Source organism: Amblyomma mixtum, chromosome 8, assembly GCF_055824585.1.
Source record: "Amblyomma mixtum isolate Tamu chromosome 8, ASM5582458v1, whole genome shotgun sequence".
NCBI classification, from domain to species: domain Eukaryota; kingdom Metazoa; phylum Arthropoda; class Arachnida; order Ixodida; family Ixodidae; genus Amblyomma; species Amblyomma mixtum.
The window spans coordinates 63,820,997-63,839,630 of NC_143019.1; the positions used below are offsets into that span (position 1 = coordinate 63,820,997).

Consider the following 18,634-nt stretch of genomic DNA (forward strand, 5'->3'; position numbering starts at 1 on the left):
ACAGCATTAGTAGAACCTGTTTTAAAGTACGGCATTACTCTATACGGTAACTGCTCCGAATACAAGAAAGAAGCATTAAATGTTATCCTAAAAAGAATCGTCAACACTATATCGTACGGCACAAAACTACAATCGGTTGACATGAAAGAGAGATACGATGAGTTAGGCATCCTTCAAATTCGTGAACTATTTCACTTTGTTGTGTTAACACGGTATTATTATTCAAATGAATATAAGACTCCCGTAAAAAAAGATGTCACCTTGAGAAAAACAGAACGTTTTTTTAAGCCACGGGTTTACACAAACTATGGTAAAAAGATGCGCAGTTATTATGTACCGGCTGTATTTAATGAAATTCCCGATGATCTATGTATTGCAAGTAACAAACGTAGGATGATGACTGACATGAGAAATTGGTGTGCAAATGTATTTCCCTGTGTATAGCTTGAGTTCTTTCGTATGTGCAATTTTGTGTTCAAAAATTTTTTTGTTTGTGTTTTGTTTGGTTTATTGCTTTTTTTTCTTTTTTTTTCTATGTTAGTATGAGTGTTTAGACAAGTAAAGTATACATATGAAGGTATTTCTCCACCTGCTGCCTGATCAGCCAACAAGCAAAATGTGCTTAGGCAGATCAGAATTTATGAATGTGTACGTATACAGACAAATAAAATTTTGATTTGATTTGAACTAGTCAGGGCAGTGTGTGGCTGACGAGAGCGGTAATTTGAAATCATACCTTCCGTGACGTAACGCTAAGTTTCCCTGCACTACTTCTATGCATTGAGGAGAAGCGCAAAATTCAATCGTCGATTACGTCACTATTTTAAATGCTAGCGCAAGAACACTTGGCATGCTTTGCCTACAGCCTATATAGATTTGAATCCTTGAATATTGCGAAATTCTCAAAAAAGTGCTACAGTTGCCCTTTAAGGGAGTTATTGTTGCTTTCTTTAGTGACTAATAGTTGTGGCAGCGCAGTTAGTCCTAAGCGCACTAACCCTTGTGCCACCTTGCAGCGTGCACGGCACGGAAGCCGCTACACTTAATGTCCACCTAACCGGTACCTAACGGCTACAGCCGCCGCGGTGGCTCAGTGGTTACGGTGCTCGGCTGCTCTACCCGAAAGACGCGGGTTCGATCCCGGCCGCGGCGGCCGAATTTCGATGAAGGTGAAATTCTAGAGGCCCGTGTATTGTGCGATGTCAGTGCACGTTAAAGAACCCCAGGTGGTAGAAATTTCTGGAGCCCTTCACTGCGGCGTCCCTCATAGCCTGAGTTTCTTCGGGACGTTAAACCCCAATAAACCTATCTCTCTCCCTTAGAAACAAGTCTCTACTCCCTGGGATACTTTATTTGTAGTATCCAGGTCTGTAGTTCATTACACACCAGTACCTATAGGGCACTATAGACACTGTAAGCCCTTAGAGATTGTTCATTACTCCCAAGGAGGCAATAATCCCTTCAGAAATTATATTCTTAAGGAAGTAATGGTTGCTTTTTTTAGGAACTAATAGTTGTGGCAGCGCAGTTAGTCCTAAGAGCACTAACCCTTGTGCCACCTTGCAGCGTGCACGGCACGGAAGCCGCCACACTTAATGTCCACCTAACCGGTACCTAACGGCTACAAGGGTTCGCGGTATAGCGTCTCACGCGACGTGCCTCCTCGTCGCGTCGCGGTCGTCAGGCGGTCGCTTTGGCGGGCACCCGCGCGCCGATTGATTGCCCGCTCCGCTGGGGCCCACGAGCGTGATGCTCTTTGCGGTGGCGGTACGTGACCCGATTTGCGCCGCGGCCATCCCGAGAGCGCGTTGCTCCGCTGCCTGCCCGGCTCCGTCGCGACCGGCCGGGGACGTGAATGCTTTCGATTCACGGGCCGCGCCGAAATACGCTCGCAGGGAAAGTGCACGGGACGTGACGTAAACAGAGTTATTAGATTTGGGCAAACGGGGGAAATGAATGCGCTGCGCGGAGGCGGCGCCGGATTGAGAGGCGTCGCCGGTAAAGTGCGGTCGGTGTGGGGGTGTAACGACCGGTTGTGCGGGAGGGAGCGAAGAAGCGCCTGAAAGGAAGGCGAACGAAGCGCACTGTGCGGTGAAGCGCTTGAGAGGGCACACGTGTTGCTTGGAACAAAACGCTATGGCAAATGGAAAGGCGCGCAATGGTCGCTGTAAAGTGCGGATGTTTTCGGAGGCGGAAAACCCGGTGACAAAAACGTCGAACGGAACGGCACCGCAAGTGGCCATGGCTCAATAGTAAATCGTCTAAATGATGCAGAAGCTTTGGAATTGGCAGGGGTTCTTTTTTTTTTTTTTGCTTGGTATGCTTAGCCCCATATAGCTTGTCTCGTGGTATCTCTTGTTTCGGCCGCCGCGGCGGCTCAGTGGTTATGGTGCTCGGCTGCTGACCAGAAAGACGCGGGTTCGATGCCGGCCGCGGCGGTTGAATTTCTTTGGAGGAGAAATTCTAGAGGACCGTGTGCTGTGCGATTTCAGTACACGTTAAAGAACCTCAGGTGGTCGAAATTTCCGGAGCCCTCCACTACGGCGTCCCTCATAGCCTTAGTTGCTTTGGGACGTTAAACCCCATAAACCAAACCAAACGTATCCCTTGTTTCGAAAACTAGTATTGAACGAAAATGTTGCAATAGTTATGACAGCTCACTCTGAATTCCTGACGCTGCGTTTTGTTACTTGCGTGCGAAAGCTACGAGGTATCGTGTAGTAACCTAATTGTTGGTCATACGTTGCTGTATGCCTATGGAATAACTCTACGTAATAGCGCTACGCTGGCAGCGCTTGACCCATCGTCTGGACTCCACTGACAAGAGGCGTAATCGCACACTGTCTACATGCGCTTCGCTTGCACGGAGGCTCTATGTTGTAGCTCTGCTATGAACGTGTCCTGCTGTGACCAGCTGTCTAGTCCTGCCCAGAGCACAGTCAGCCGAATGGAATCGGCACCTGTTCACTGTCGTTATTGGGAGCGCTCAGCCGCTAGGCTTCGCTAAGCCTAGCGGCTTATAATGTTCTCATTTGCAGTCACTTGATCATTATTTTTCTTTCTTACGTCATGCATGATGTCAACGCGAAATTTTTTAATGTTCAAAGCCATGCGCCACGTGGTAGCAGACAAGGGAACTAGAAGAGCTTGCATCGAATTCCTGGTAATGGGAATGCATGTTACGCTGTATATAGCGTCGCAACTAGCACATTCGTTTTCGACATCGCTTGGTTTCTTGTGCTCCGTGAGAACGTTGTAGTTACCAAAAGTGGGTTCTAGGTTGTTCCTGCACTGTACGGCTTCGTCTGACCGCCTATGTTCAGCCTGCAGAGGAAATGCAAGTTTGTAGGGCAAGCTTCGAGTAATTATGCGTCGATGGTTTATTTTTTCCCCAAGTTGCGGCACATTATTCTGCGTTCTTTTTTTAATTGTTTAAAGGTGAACATTTAGCTTAGCGCACACTCAACTAAAAAGTGTTAGAAGCAGATGATTAGCTCGTGCCGTTTGCTGAACGCATTCCACTTGCATATAGCTCACATTGAAAGCGCCTAAGTTGGACGTTAAACTCTCAATAGTTGTGTTTGTTGAACCTGTACCTCGTCAAGTTCCAGATGTACCTTGTCAGTATTCATAAACCAGAAAAAGACAGCAGTTTCCTTGCAAATTCTCGATTCGTCAACGGCTGCCCCTATATGTCATTTGTGTTGCGATTTTTCGGGCACGCGGGAGGGTCTTCTGACTTAAGAAGTTGGACGGGCAGTTTCGGCAACATTGGAACGGCCTTTTTTTTTTTTTTGAGGGGGGGGGGGGGGGGGGGAGTTAACGTCCCGAAGCGACTCAGGCTATGAGGGACGCCGTAGTGAAGGGCTCCGGTAATTTTGGCCACCTGGGGTTCTTCAACGTGCACTGACATCGCAGAGTACTACACGGGCCTATAGAATTTCGCCTCCATGGAAATTCGACGGCCGCGGCCGGGATCGAACCCGCGTCTTACTGGTCAACAGCCGAGCGCCATAACCACTGAGCCGCTGCGGCGGCTTAAATGCCAGTTTTTATTGTAATGTTCTCAGTTTCGTGTGTTTTTATACTTACATTCTCAGGTGTTTAAATTATACTACCGTGTTTTAAGTAGCCTCTTCATTGTGCATTCTACACGCCCTCGAAAGAGGGTATTCATGGGTACCTTGTATCTATAAATAAATAAAAAATTATAGCACTTCATTCGTGACAAGTTAAACTGCTCGTCTACACAAAATGCATTTTCCTTAATGTTGCTACACCAGTTTGTGCCGACACATCCAGTGTAAAACCTAGGACGAATCGATGACCTCTCTGACTGAACTAAATTCTTATACCCCCCACTCGTTAGCCTTGTAATAAATAGTGGCGTTACTCCTTGGGCAGACTTTTGCCTACTTAGTTTCCGGCATTCTCCACCATACTTAGTATGAAACAGGGAAAAAAGGGACACCTTTTACTCGCGGTGATATTTCTCATCCCACGGCTCACAGTCTTGTATCTCCCCGCCGTATTTCCCCAGCCGTTTTCAGAGCGTGCTTTGCGAGCGTGTCGTTCTTATTCGATTTGCGAGTCCGTTTGGCCCGGGTAGAAAGTCGGGAAGAAGGCAGTGAGGAGAATTTTGTGCAAGAGAGGGAAAGAAAAACGAAGAGAAAAAGAAACGAAGAGGCTTGGTCGGTTCAGCAGCTATCTGCGGTGGAGAATATACGCCGCGAAATTAGGGGGAGCCTCAGCGTTACTCCCGCGCCTTTCGGCCTACCCAGATATATGTATTTATATACGCCCTCACCAACCCCGTCCGGGCTATACGGACGGCCGCGCAGAATGTAGACGAGCTACGCACTCACGCACAGACATTCCGGAGTGTTCTTCCCAAGGGAGATTTTGGTGGTCGGGCGTGAGTAGGTTGGGAGATAGAGAAGAAGAGAAAATGCCGTGGAAGCCGGTGGATAGGGAATCGGGGAAAGGAAGGAAAAGACCGAGGAAGTAGAGGCTTCCTTTTCTCAGCTTGGGCGCTTCAAGGGAGACAAAGCGCTCGGTTAAAGAAAGCGTCCCGATGTCAACTGAAAGCCCACATGGGGAAACGGGCAGGTAAATAATTTGTGCGCTGCAGTAGCTAGGGAAGGAAAGGGCAAATGGGGAAAATGCGCCAAGAGCATGGCAGGGCGCGCCAAGGACAGCGTCGCATAGTCGCCAACTTAGCGGCTGAGGCTCCCTTCCTCTCCTCCGTTTCCTTTTTGCTTAGGAGCTGCGGGAAGAACGGTAGCTTGCCTCGGTTTGGTCGTTTCTTGTGTTTTCTCCTAATTTCTTTGTGTGTATGTTATTCCCCTACTCTCTCTTCGGGACTTAACTGGTGTCCCCTTTCTCCCTTAGTTCTCTTTCCCGTACCCCCTGTTTTTTGTCTCTCGTCTCACATTCCTCGGGCCGCACAGGACAGGTTTAATGCTGTGTCGTTTGTTTCGTTTTCGAGCTCTGTGGACGAGATTAAGGAGCAGGATGGTTGCGGCGCCCCTCGGTGTTTGTTTGGCTCGTTGTTTTGGGCCCGTTCTCCACCCGGGTCCCCAGTTTCTCCACTTGTCGTTTCTTTAAGGCATCTGTTTTCCCCCGTCTTTCTTTCGTTCTCTCCTGAATCATCGTGTAGTATAGCAGGAGGAGGAGAATAAGTAGCCTTATCGGTGGCGCCTCGTGGAAATCCTTTCGATGCCGGCCTGCCGCTGCGCGATAGGCGGCTCCCTCTTTCTAGCCAGCTGCGCCTGGACTCCTTCGCTTCCCTTTTTTTCCCGCCGCGACATCGTTTCTTGGGAGTGGTTTGAAGGCTGTGAAAAACAAATCGGGGATTGCAGTACCCCGGCTCAAGGCTTCGTTCTCGATCAGTGGGCTCATCATTTCAAGGCGAGGCGCCCTGCCTCCAAAATGCCCAGTGTTCCCATTCCAGTGTCTTTTCCCGGCGTTCCCTAACTCTGGATTGGCTTTCAAAACCTTATGCAGCCGGAATTTGTCCCCGCCGCGGTGGCTCAGTGATTACGGCGCTCGGCTGCTGACCCGAAAGACGCGGGTTCGATCCCGGCCGCGGCGGCCGAATTTCGATGAAGGCGAAATTCTAGAGGCCCGTGTGCTGTGCGATGTCAGTGCACGTTAAAGAACCCCAGGTGGTCGAAATTTCCGGAGCCCTTCACTACGGCGTCCCTCATAGCCTGAGTTGCTCCGGGACGTTAAACCCCATTAAACCAAACCAAACCAAACCAAACCAGCAGCCGGAATTTAACAGCACACGCAAACGCAAAATAAAAAAGTAGCGCTCCATGAACTCATTGGACGGTACACATGGTAAGCCTGAGGCTTGAAACCTGGTTGCAAAGTGTGAGTCGATGATATTGGTGTGCGATTCGTTAGCGCCATGAAAGCATTGTATCTTTCTGCGAATGTGTTACTGTGGTTTCTGCTTGGGTGTAAACGTTCCATAACGTTCTATGGGTGGTTCTGCCTGATTGCGCTGCCTGAGATTTACTCGCGCAGTATCTTTCCCGTATATCGCCCCGTTTCTGTGCGTTACTGCAGGTGACTAATCATCGCATTCACACTAAAAAAAATTAAATTCTGTTTGGCCAAGCCTAGCATTAAAGTGCATTGGAGTGTCCAAAGGGTTTTCCCCTTGGCCACTTATTGGCACAATTGTAAAATGTCGTTGATTTTCCCTTTGTCTGAAGCCAGTTTATTGCTAAGTGGCTGCGTAGTGTGCCTGTTTCAAGCGGCGTGACGTCACCACTATGTATGTGTGCACCAGTGTTTCGCTCCCGCCGAATTGCGTGCGCACAGAAAGCACGTACACGGTAAGTTGCGTGGGCTCTGTTCAGCTGCCGCTGACGTTTACGTTCAGCTGAACGGAGACATATTGCAGTCGTATGTTATAACCGAATGTTGATTAATGCTGAATTCATGTTAGCTAAGTCTTGATTTCGTCAAGTTTTCGCTCATAAAAGAATGAGCGCGGCCTCAGAAAAAAAAAAAAGAAAATTAAAAATGCAGCTTACTAAAACACGCCTAGCAAATGTGCCGTCTGCCAAAGAATTACTTCTCTCCAGCGACGACAGCATAGCTGGAAGAAACTTCTGCAGTAGCCGTGTTCAAGGGGCACTGAGCAAAGATTCAAGTTGGCGTGCATTTATAAGATACCGCTTTCTTATCAAAAAGAGACCACTGTCGCATACAATACAGCTTTATTAGCTACGTAGAAGGTACCAATCAAGGAAATACAAGTGTCCCCACTACCGACCGATTTCGCTAGTGAAACGATTGCGTCAACACCGATTTTTGTTCGCATATCCCGGAGGCTGCGCCGCTTCGTCGTTCCCTTCAAACCGGTGGAAATCCGCCCTTTTCGGTACTGATGTGCTTGATGTCTCGAGAGCAGGGGGACTTCACCGCATGAGGATTAGGTGGGCAGACTACGGAGGGAAGTCTTTAGGAGGAGCAGTAAGCTGAGGGTTTATTTACATTATTTACTATATAAACAGAGAGAGACCAAAGGTCAGGAAAGAAGCTCTGTGACACACCACAGAATGCTGCTTAAATACAGTTCATATTCCCCAGGAACCTAGCTAGGGAATTCGGTCTCTGGCCGAGTGTCCAATGGGCCTCTAACCTCTACATAGGCATCGCCCTCCACCACGTGACCGCGCACACACCACAGAAACACGCACTGGCAAGGGGGAATCCCGGCGCCTTGCATTCGCGGACGGCGTGGTTTCTCGCGGGCCGACCAGGCCCAAAGGTCGTCGGCTTCTGTTTCTGTCAGGCCCAAATGTCGTCGGCGATCCTGCCGTTTTGAAGCACGAGATCTGACGACTCACACCGGTGACCTCTTCAGGTCGGAGGAAGCGACAAATCGGCTGCTCAGGGCGCACGAGGGCAGTGGGTTGGCGCCGCCGTCGCCGCCACTGAGTGTCGAGTCCGTCGGTCCGCGGGAATGCGCAGTTCGGGAGGCCGCATTCAGCATCACCGGTGAAGGGGATTATATGCCTTTGCTCACGGTGACGCCGTCGTTAGTAGCCGCCCCCACGCCGACGTTTTTTGCATCTTCCCCAAACCACGGCTCTTTTGGTCACGGTAGCTTGATGTGGCGCCTGCCCGGCTCGCCTGTTTCCGCTGGCTGGGACCCTGATCACAACAGTACGACTTCACGAGTTTGAGTCAACACACGCGAAGATTTTCAAGCACGAATCCAAAATGCGTCTTCCGCTGCCGGGCGGACATCAACATAGCTGGAAAGAGCTAGAGAATCACTTTTTACAGATAACAATAACTAGATGGAGTTCCCAGTGTCTTTTAAACACGAAATTTAACGCAAACGCGATAACATTTTTATTTTTATCACTTTAAATAATCACTTGGTTATCTTACGACACTTAATGACGGCCGTTCGCTCTGAAGCCGATTTCAGGACATTACAGTGGCTTTTTAAGCAGGAGTCTCGTTAACCATTTGTTCATTGTAGCATTTCTGGTTTATTTCAGCGGAGTGGAAAGTTGTGCTAGTTGGCTCGTTACTGATAAAATTTGCTAAAAAAAAAACAGGCTGAGAAAGATGCAGACAGCACGAGCGCTGTGGGAATCACGTGGCTGGGGATTTCTTCTCCATTTAGGTATGAATGCTTTGGGAACGATGCATGCGCTAACCGACACTCACCACGTCCCTCCTTTCAGCGTGCTTCTCCGCACGACGGCTCTGTTTGCGGCATAGCACGCTTGTCGGCGTAACTGTTAAAGTGTAGTTGCACATCTAGGGAGGAAAATGCAGGGATGGATATTCGCTAGACACAGGTGTTTCTTTGCACTGCAATCATCCGCTTAACTTACTGTTATAAATTCAAGACGTTTATGCGCTTTACTACATTTTTCTTTTCAGAGCTACTTTCTAACTTGTTCAAATAATCATGACCGCTTAAATACTACTTTAAAATCACAGAGTCGATAAGCTTCACTGCATTCGTTTCAGCGCGCTTCTCTGAGCATTAGTTCATTTACGTAATCACTGTCAGTTACTGCGCAGCCTGAACGTCTGTAAATGCAAGCCATCGAGTAATCTTATAGCGATCGTGGCAAATTTGTCCTTTGCGACACTTCCAACAGGCTGTGTTTAAGCAAAGAGAGTCGCTTCAGCATTATCTTGCATTATCACCTTTGATCTAGTATGCAAACGCTTCTTTTTGTCGTGCAAGCTGGGTAATGAAGCCAGCGCATAATTTCAGTTAATTACCTCGGCACCGTAAAACACCCGCCCTGGCCTTTTCTGGACAGTTTATTGGCTTAGGAGGTTATCCGGTTTTTACTTTTTTCGGTGTTCGCTGATTGGATGCCACTGCGTACTTAATTTTATTTTAAATTTGACGAGCAAAGGTGTTGCGTAAGCACGCAACGGTGGCTGAAAAAAACAAAAAATCTTCACCGTTTGAACGATCTGTTCCGTACATCTAATTCGCGACACGAAACTTTATTTACTTTTTTCAGTCTTCTTTGCGTTTTTCTTCCCTCTCTGGCCTCCTTTCGCTCTATCATTCACTGAGAGATGTAACCACCATAATGTTGCACGCGTTATTGGTTTCGAAAGTGGCCTGTCTTTGCGCACTTAACGATTGGCCGCTCTGCACAATACTCGCGCCAGCGTTGACGTTGTTGAACGGTCTGGCAAATACACGGCGCGCTATTGTACCCTCAACTTTCTTTCTTTTTTGTTTCCTTCATTCCTGGCGAAACTCCGAAGCTTCGCCCCCGTTCGTGTCTCATGAAACCCCTATGGCTACAAAGGAATACTGCGCTGCGCAATTTCCTCACGCTTTGGCGACTGCGCCTTTCGTCATCGTCGCCCTTTTCCTCCGCATTTTTGCTGTATCTTTCGTCTGCGCGCTCTTCAAGGGACAGCAGAAGCAGACTAAAAACGGTAACCGTTTTTATTCTTCCCTCTCCCTCCTTTTCCTTTTCCCCCTCGGCGGCAGCGTGCAAAGTGAGCCATAGACTGTAGCCAGCCGTATGAATGCCAGCTTCGTTCGCAGTTGCGACATTCCAGCCTTTTGTGGCGTCCTCGCCAGGACGCCTAAGCGCACAAAGGCGGCCTTGCGCGAGCGTCACACCTCCAAATGTCTTCTCGCCTCAGGCGGCACCGGGGAATCTCATTTCTGGGATCTTCCTCCCTTCTTCGTTTTTCTTCGTCTTCCTACTGTCCTCTTTTTTGAAGCTGCATCGTCGCCTTTTTTCCTCTTTTCTTTTTTTTTTCGTCTCTCCACTCGTCTTTAGCGCGGCAGCAAATCCAGCTTACTCTTTAGTGAAGAACTTACGCTAATAGAAGAGGTATCTCTGCGCTCTTCGAGGCGCCTTTGTTCGGTAAACAAAACTTTTTTGTTTTGTTATCTTTACTTCTAGCTAAGTCTGCTCTCCTGAGCGGGACTCGCAAAGGAAGCTGGAGGCGCTCTTGTTTCGGAAAAGGAGCCAAGCCTTGAGGCTTGTCTGCGCTCGAAAAGCCGGAGCGTTCGACGCGGCGAATAAGCAGCTGTTTTCTTGGTAATGTCTGGCCTCGTTGTCGTCGTCGCGACAAAAACAGGGCGAAGTAGCGCAGAAGGCACTTCATGAAATCTTCCCTCGTTGCTCGTTTTCTGCTTCGTCGCATTCCTCAGCAGGCCTGGTGTAGTAGAAAAAAGATGGAACAAAGGCGATTGTTGCTACGGGGAAGTGTTGCCAGGTAGATTGTATAGCGACAACAAATTGAGACCTTAACTGCGTACCACGGTGCCTCACATGGCAGAGAGTTTTAATGTTAGAGCACTAGAAGCCTCATCGTGAAAAAAAAAAAAAAAATTGGCGGGGGCTTAGCTTTGGTTAAGCCTGGTAGGTTGCGAAAGCAAAAGCGCAGCGCCTCCAACTGAAGGAACGCAGTGCGCCGCGTCTACAGGTCACGCGTGGCTACCGGCCGCCGCTGCGCGACGACACAAAGTGTCTTCAGTAATTTTTTTAATATTTTGTTTTTAATGTTGTTGCGACTGGGAGAAAGAAAACATAATCTGCAGCTGGTATGACGTCACAGCGGCAGTAGCGCCACAGGTGCGCAGCGCGGCAAACACACACCGTAAGTGCAGACGGGCTATCTGAAGGAGTGAGTTGGTCGCCCATATTCACTCCGCCAAAGGTCAAACGTAACTGCGGCCGGGTCACGCGAAGGCTTGAAAATGCGAGTAGCATTGCTCTCGCAATAAAACGGCGTTAGGGTTTGTCATGACATTTGTTAATTTTTCGAGGCAGTTATGACGTCATCAGGTCACGTGGCGTGCCGCCTGCTGCCTCTCTCCACCTGCATCGCCGCACAGAGGCCTCATCACGGAAAAAAACGCGGCGTTCGGGTCTTCCATAAAATTTGCTAATGCTATTGCGTTCTCCACACTTAATGTAACTGTCTCTATAGTTTTGGTGTATGACTGCTACTGATTGAAAAGCATTTCTGTTGTATATATTTTACAGCGAGAGCTCTGCTCCTGGGGGTACAACTTCTATTTCGATGTGGGTGAGACAATGATTTTCAATGCCTCACACGGTCAAACCGAACTTAACTGCGTAGTGGTACGGCCCAAGCTGTAGTATGACCACGTAATCGTATGACTTTGATCATTGGGTCAAAGTCATACGACCTCACTTTGACCTTGACATTTTATTTGAGACAGTGGGCACCTGATCTTGACCTTTGACATTTGATTTGAGACAGTGGAGGCCATGCTTAATAGAGCTTTCGCTTGTATAACTGGGATCAAGCCGCGTTGAACCCCAGCCACTTTACCTCAGTGGATACAGAGCAGTCTGTTCAGTCTCCTTGCAACAATTGTGCGTTTTTTATTTTCGTCGTGTACCTATAACTCATTTTGTAGACATTATTTTTTTCTGTCGTTTGGTTATTGCTGTTCTTTTTTTTTCGTTTTAGGAGGGGCGGACAATTTCGAAGCGCAAAAGTATTCACACATATATAAACGCGGCCGCTATCTATCTCTGTTTATATGTTACACTGGTGTCATTCGCTCCTGTTTTAACTGTCACTGAGCGATGCTTCTCTCCTGTTTGACTTTGGCATACGTGTGCTTTAATTTCGTTTCAGTGTTACACAGCCGTGTTTTACTCCCATTTAAGTATGGCTTCACTCCCGTTTAACTGTAGTTCAGCCGTGCTTGTCTGCTGTTTAACTTCGGCACATAAGTGTTTTACTCCTAAAGGTAGCATGTCGTGCTTCTCTCATTTGATAGTGGCACATTTGTTTTTCGCTCCCATTTAACTTGTACTCAGTTGTGCTTCATTCATGTTTGACACATATGGGCTTCACTGTAGTTGAAGTGTGACGCCTCGAGATCCGAACTTGCTACATCACGCACCCAAGCAGAATAGAACACCACAGCGCCGTGGCAGGTGCTACCTGCTGGCCTCTACCCGCTTTATTTTCGTCCGTAACGTCGAAGCGGGGTGGCCCTTTGGTTTCCTGGCACTCTCTTAGCGTTCCTCGAATATGCGCTGATCGTGAGAGGCTTCGAAACCTTCAACGATACAGTTCATCGCGCGAGAGGTGGTGCCTAAGCCGGCCTGCATTTTCGCTCTCCCGCGCTGCACGTAATTTCTAGAGAAAACGGCGCATATGCGAGCCCGCCGCCGTTTTCTGCCGACTACGGCGAGGCTTAGGACGCGCCCTCTCAAAGAAAACCCGCGCCCCTGAGGATGACGCCCGCGCGTACTTCTTTGCTTCCAGGCGCGAGCGGCTTTGAGTACCTGAAGGCTTCCTTCGCGTATGCGTCCCTTCTTTAGAAAGAAGGCATTGTTGTCGGCGGCGGCGGTAATCCTCTGATGCGCGGGAGCACCTCCTCTTCGTCGCCGATGCGAGAAGCACCATCGGCGCCGGAGCGCAAAGCGGGCTGATTTTGCAGCCGCGAGGCTGGTTTTTGTGCTGCCGGAATAAAGGGGGGGGAGAGGGAGGGGGGGGGGGGAGGCGAGGCTTTGGTGTTGCTGCGTTCGCTTACTTCGCGACGACGATGGCCTTTAGCGTCTGGAATCTTTTTGTGTCGCTTTGTCATTGCGTTCGAACTCCCCCCCCCCCCCCCCGCCTCTCCTGTGATTTCTTTTTTTTTTTTTTTTGGGAGGTACTATTAAATATTGCCAACAGCGATGCGCTGAGTGGATGAATAGAAGTGAGCCTAAATAGCGCGGAAGAAAGCTTGTGACGTGGCTGGCGCTAGCGCTACTCCTTGTGTGGGTGGTCGTGGTCATCAGTCTGAAATTTACTGTATTTGACTGCCTCTTTTCTGTGTCACATTGCTTTTTCAAGGCTATAACTGCATGTGCTTGGCGAAGACCTTCCCATCCGTCTTCTTATTAGCACCTTCATATGTACAAATGTGGAGAGAAGTAAAGATAGCACGCTATTTTCCTCTAACATTTTTCACGCAATTCCTAATTGAGAGTGGCAGCTGTGGTATGTGAGGGCTATTAGTGGACGCTAGTGTGATTTCTCTTAAAGAAATAGTGTTCCGTCGTGTCCTATAGGAAAGGCGTGGTAGCGGTTAGAACGGGATAGCGTGCTTCGTTTAATTATGTCCGCACCTGTAACTACAGACTTGGCGAGTTTGTAGCAAGGATTTTGACCTCTGCCACACTATCAGCTTCTGCGTGCGCGCGTGCGTGTTGTTGTTGTTGGATTGATGGCCATAATGAACATGCGCATTTTATGCGACGAAGCTCCGTTTACCGAGATTTAGATACTGGTTAAAAAACGAGCATGGTTGAAATCTACCCGAAGCTCTCCGCTGCGGTATGCCTCATTAACCAGAGTGTCTCTTTTGCATGAAAAATACCGTTAACTATTTATCATGTTCAACGGAGGGGTATGAAACAAATTTTTCTGGAGTGCGAACCGAGTGGAACCCAGTAAAGCCAGTCGAAACCGAGGACAACGAAGTGAAGAACCCGGTAGAGCTAAGTGTAACCCGGTGAATGTGGTATCCAGCGAGCGCTTTAAGATTTCACTCTCTTCGCTTTGCAACTAGTCGAATCTAGTATGTTATTTACTATCATGGCGTCACCCGAGTCAACTCGCAATGGCGACACCGTTGTTCAGCGATAGCCCTCTTTGTGCGGCCCATCCGAAGCAGGCACAAAATGAGAAAGAGGGGAAATGGAGGCGCTCAGCTGAGCGCAGGCGGTCGTTCGATGTCTCCGAGCATGTCTGCAAACAAGCTCGTAACTAACGCAGCTTCTCAGAAGACTTGTTTTCAACGGGAGTGGGTCGGGGGCGTTCTATACTATATTCATGCATGCAGTTGCTAAGGCGTCCTGTTTTGTGCGCTTTGGCGCGAAAATGGCGTCCATGTTGCACCGCCCTCTACTACATCCTCCGCTCGCTCTCCCTCCCCCTTTCTGCCACTTCAGCGTCTCCCCTCGCTTTACGCAATTTATCACCGAAACTGCGAGCGTCAGCTGTTCGGCCGTGCCCCCCCCCCCCCCCTCCTTTCCTGCATCTTCATCTCCCTCTCCCCTTTTTCCTCTTTGCTCTCGGCGCTTCGAAGGGGCGCTACTTACGCAAGCACTGTCGCGCGCCGCCTTCGCTAACTGGAGACGTGAGTGAGAGCGTCTGAGACGTCGAACTTGCTTTCTGCGATACTCGAGTTTTTGCTTTATTCCCAGTCGCGTACGGAAAGACGGCGTTAATGCCGCGGCCGATGTAGTATCCCGGGAAAAACATGCTTCCTTAGCTCGCTCTGCGCTCGCCTTTCTCGGTGTATCGCTTCGCTTCTGTTTTGTTTTGTTTTTCCGTCTTTTTTTTTTCGCGTCAATTAGTGAATGAGGCGCCCGCGTTGCTACCGCACGCAGCCAGTTGTTTACAGGGGCGCAGTGATTTGTTCTGGCCGCGCGCAACTCATCTTCCACCGCTCTCTTTTTTCTTTCTCTTTATTCTTTTTATCACCGACTCTCCCTGTGTGTGCCCTGTAATGGAGATTACTGTTCGGGTTTCGACGCTGCGCCTTCTGCTTGCGACTATGCCTAACAGAAGATGAATGGACGGGCCAAATCGGGACGCCTTCCACGCTGCGTCGGTCTCAATCGCCCCGCTTCCTGATTGGCCCTTCGGTGCTCAACGCTCCGGCGGTAACTCCGCCTCGTGTTGTTCCTAAAAGGGCTTAATGGATTATCCCCTGTAGCGACGCTTGTATAACCTACGATGCACACTTTACTGAGGTCAGTATTTGACTTTTCTATGCGTAAAATGACGCGAAATTTGTCGGTATTGCATAAACCGCATTCACTAGCATACTTTTCGAGGCACAGGCTCAACTGCCGGAGATGCAGGGGCCATGCTGTGCCATCACTGTGCAAAATTCCCGCTCCTGTTTCGCGCCATTTCGTTGCTCTGGCTCTTAAGTGTATTTTTCTTGAGCTAGTTTCGCGCTTCTCTTTGCTCAAGCTGTCTCCTGATCAGCGCGCGACTTTATTCGGATTTGCCGTCGACGTCTCTAGCCCGCCGAGACCGATGCATCCGACGTGCATGTGGAGGATGTAAGTATAGTTAGTTAAAGCTCCCCTTTGCCGTCACTTCCCCCTTTGAGTAGTCGTCTGCTCTCCCTGCGGACCTAAGTTAACCCCCCCCCCCCCCCCCCTTCCGCTGCGTATGCTATTCCCTTGGGGAAAAAATCCAAGATGGCGGCGGTTTCCTCCCAAAGCTCTGCTCCCCGAAGAGCGCCGCACTTCTAAGAGTTTGCTCTTGAAAGTTACGTTGCCCTTGAAGGTTTCGAGGGAGCTAGTCCAGCAGCGAGTCCGTTAAAAGAAAGCGCCCTCTCCTTTAGTCCCCTGCGCTCTTCGCCTAAAGGGAGCGTCGGGGGACAGAGCCGGGTGTCTGGGAACCCCCTTTGCCTTTTTCCTGCGTCGCCCGATCCCGCCGTCTATCGGCTGTCAACACCCACCCAGCAGGATTCTCTTTTCCCCATTCTTCTTTCTTCGTTTCCCTCACCCACTCACTTCTTCATCCTTGAACAACGCCAACTTTCCCTATTCTCCCCGCGTCCTATTTTCATTCTGCTCACATCGCTGCTTCGCTTCTTGTGCGTGCGTGCGTATCTGTGTGCGTGTATTTCTGTCTGTCTGTGTTCTGTCTGTGCTCCTGCCTCTTTTCCCTATACCTACCATTTCTCTAACCGCTGCTACCAGACGGCGTTCACTGAGCGAGGGAGAACAGCCCCGGGGCCGTTTCTTCTTGCCTGGCTCCAGCAGTATAGCGGGGCGCCCGCCGTTCGGACTGGCACAGTGAGCGAGCAACATCAAGCCAGAGCAAAGGAAGCGCTCTTGTTTTTAATTGGATGAGCGAGTAATCCTGTTAGGTCGCCGCTCTAAGGGCCCCTGACACCACGACGTCTCCAGAACCTCTCTTCTCCTTAGCTCCCCTTTTTTCCCTTCCCTCCTTCCGTCTCCTATCGCTGGGACCCCCCCACCACCGGACAGGAAAGAAAAGCGCGCTGAGTTTGCGTTCTTTTGCTCCGCCCGGTCACCGTTTCTTCCTCCGCAGCATCTTCCGTTCCTTATTCCCTTTTCCTCGCCAAACGCTTGAGGAGTCCCCTCGCGTCCTTTCGCTTATTCCTGCCTTAGCTTAGTGGTTGGTTCGCTTTCCCCTTTTCTCTTGCCTTGATGTGCGGCTTTAGCTAAATGAATTCTCGTCTCTGAACTAAAACCTTGCCCGCTTGTTTCCTGGTTGCCTTTTCTCGAATACCCTTATTCGTTTGGACCTCTGCACGCCTTTGTGAGCGCGCGAGTGCGTTCGCGAAGCCATGGCTCTCGCATTTAATTTTTCTCGTTCTTTTTCTACGTACATGGGCGTCTTGCTTGTCTTCGTGCTGCAGTCACGACTTGTTGATTCTTCGTTGGGTTCTGCGTCAAGCCGCTAACGTTCAGTCGACTCCGAGGTGGAAGGTCTTTTATGTCGTGATTTTCTTTTTTGGTGCTTTTTGTTCTGGACGTGTACAGTATAGACGGCCGCCGCCGATGCCTGTCCTCATTCACGCGAATTCTCCTCCGCTAACTCCAATGAACTCTTTGCTGTCAGGGGCGTCTCGAAACCCACTATGGCGTTTTAGGAACGGGGCTAGCGCTCGAAGTTAATGAAGTGCACAAAGTCTGGAGAGATGTCACACCAAGTACGGCAAGCGCTGCATCGTGCGTGGCGTTCTGGGAGAGACTGGCTCCTTGAGGAAAGAGCAGGAAAGCGGGGCTGTGCAGTGAATCACTACGAGTGCAGCCTTCAGTGCGTTGACCGCAGCCGGGGCCCGGAGGTCATTACCTGGGCGGATACGGTGGTCTACGTGTCTCTCAAAGTTTCTTGGAGCAGGAGTTTGACAAAGTTTTCTCTGTCCTCAGCTCTCTGAATTGTCACTGCCTTTTGTGCGTATCTATGTAGCTCTGTCTTTTTTACAAACCCCGCAAAATCTCTAGTTCCCTGCTTGCGCAACGTAAACATTACTTGTTTCTACTTGGCGTGACCCCCATTTTGGACGCATTGTGTGTCCATGTTACACAGTGCCGCCTGGTCGATCAATGCATCCGGACGGGAACGGTCAATTTTTAGATACGCGTGGGGCGTAACGAGTCGTTTACATATCCGCTCCGTTATTGATTGGTTAATTAATTAATCAATTAATTCACCGATTGATTGATTGATTGATTGATTGATTGATTGATTGATTGATTGATTGATTGATTGATTGATTGATTGATTGATTGATTGATTGATTGATTGATTGATTGATTGATTGATTTCAAAAACAAAACTTAGGTCTACGGGACAGGCTGTTGTGGTAAGCTCCGGAATGGTTTTCGGCCGCCCCAGAATTCTTTACCTTCCATTCCAGTCATCGTCTTCTCGAAATACAGGGGCGTTATTTCATTCCGCTCCATTGAAACTCGGTCACAGAGGCCAAGATCAAGTCCTTCAGCTAGCACTCAACAGCCTGTCACCATAACCACTGAGCCTCTGCGGGAAGTCGTAACCTACGATGCTATAACATCTCTGCGTTCATTTAATCGTCGCTCTTCTATGTCCACGCAGCAACTGGGCTTCAACCCGAACCTGAAGGTGAACCTGCAGGACCTGACTGCTCAGCTGGAAGAGGAGATGGCAGCGCTGGTGTCCGGAAGCAACTCCAGTTCGTACGCCTTCGCACTGGCCTCGTACCAGCACGAGCTCAAGCACCTAAAGTGAGTGGTCACGCCGCGGCTGGCTCTGGAAGAACATTTTTGGGCGATGGCGCGGCAGGGACCAGCAGACGTGTCGAGAGGAGCCCTTGAGGCTTTGTTGTTTACGCTGTTGTCTCTGCAGGACCAACTTCGAGCAGGCGCGCGAGGAGCGTGACCGGCTGCGTGTGAACGTGGCCGAGGCCAATGCCCGGTCGGCCCTCATCGCCCAGGAGGTGGACGAGCACCACGCCAAGATGGAGAAGGCCTCCGAGAACAGGCTGCTGTGAGTGCATTCCTTGAAATCGTCACGCAGACTATCTAGACGAACAGGGGAAGGAGGGGCTCCTAAATACGCACAAATATACGTGTTTTAGGTCAATCGCTCT

General features: G+C 49.6%; 1 protein-coding gene across 8 annotated transcripts in view; it reads left to right on the forward strand.

Annotated features, from left to right (window-relative positions):
- Positions 1 to 18,634, forward strand: part of LOC149332751 (ninein-like protein) — a 554,277-nt gene that overhangs the window by 493,630 nt on the left and 42,013 nt on the right. For all 8 annotated transcript variants that reach the window (XM_089558330.1, XM_089558331.1, XM_089558332.1 and 5 more), the window contains exons 9-10: positions 18,121 to 18,269; positions 18,391 to 18,531. In XM_089558330.1, the coding sequence (XP_089414456.1) occupies positions 18,121 to 18,269; positions 18,391 to 18,531 (290 nt within the window). The remainder of the gene's footprint in view (positions 1 to 18,120; positions 18,270 to 18,390; positions 18,532 to 18,634) is intronic.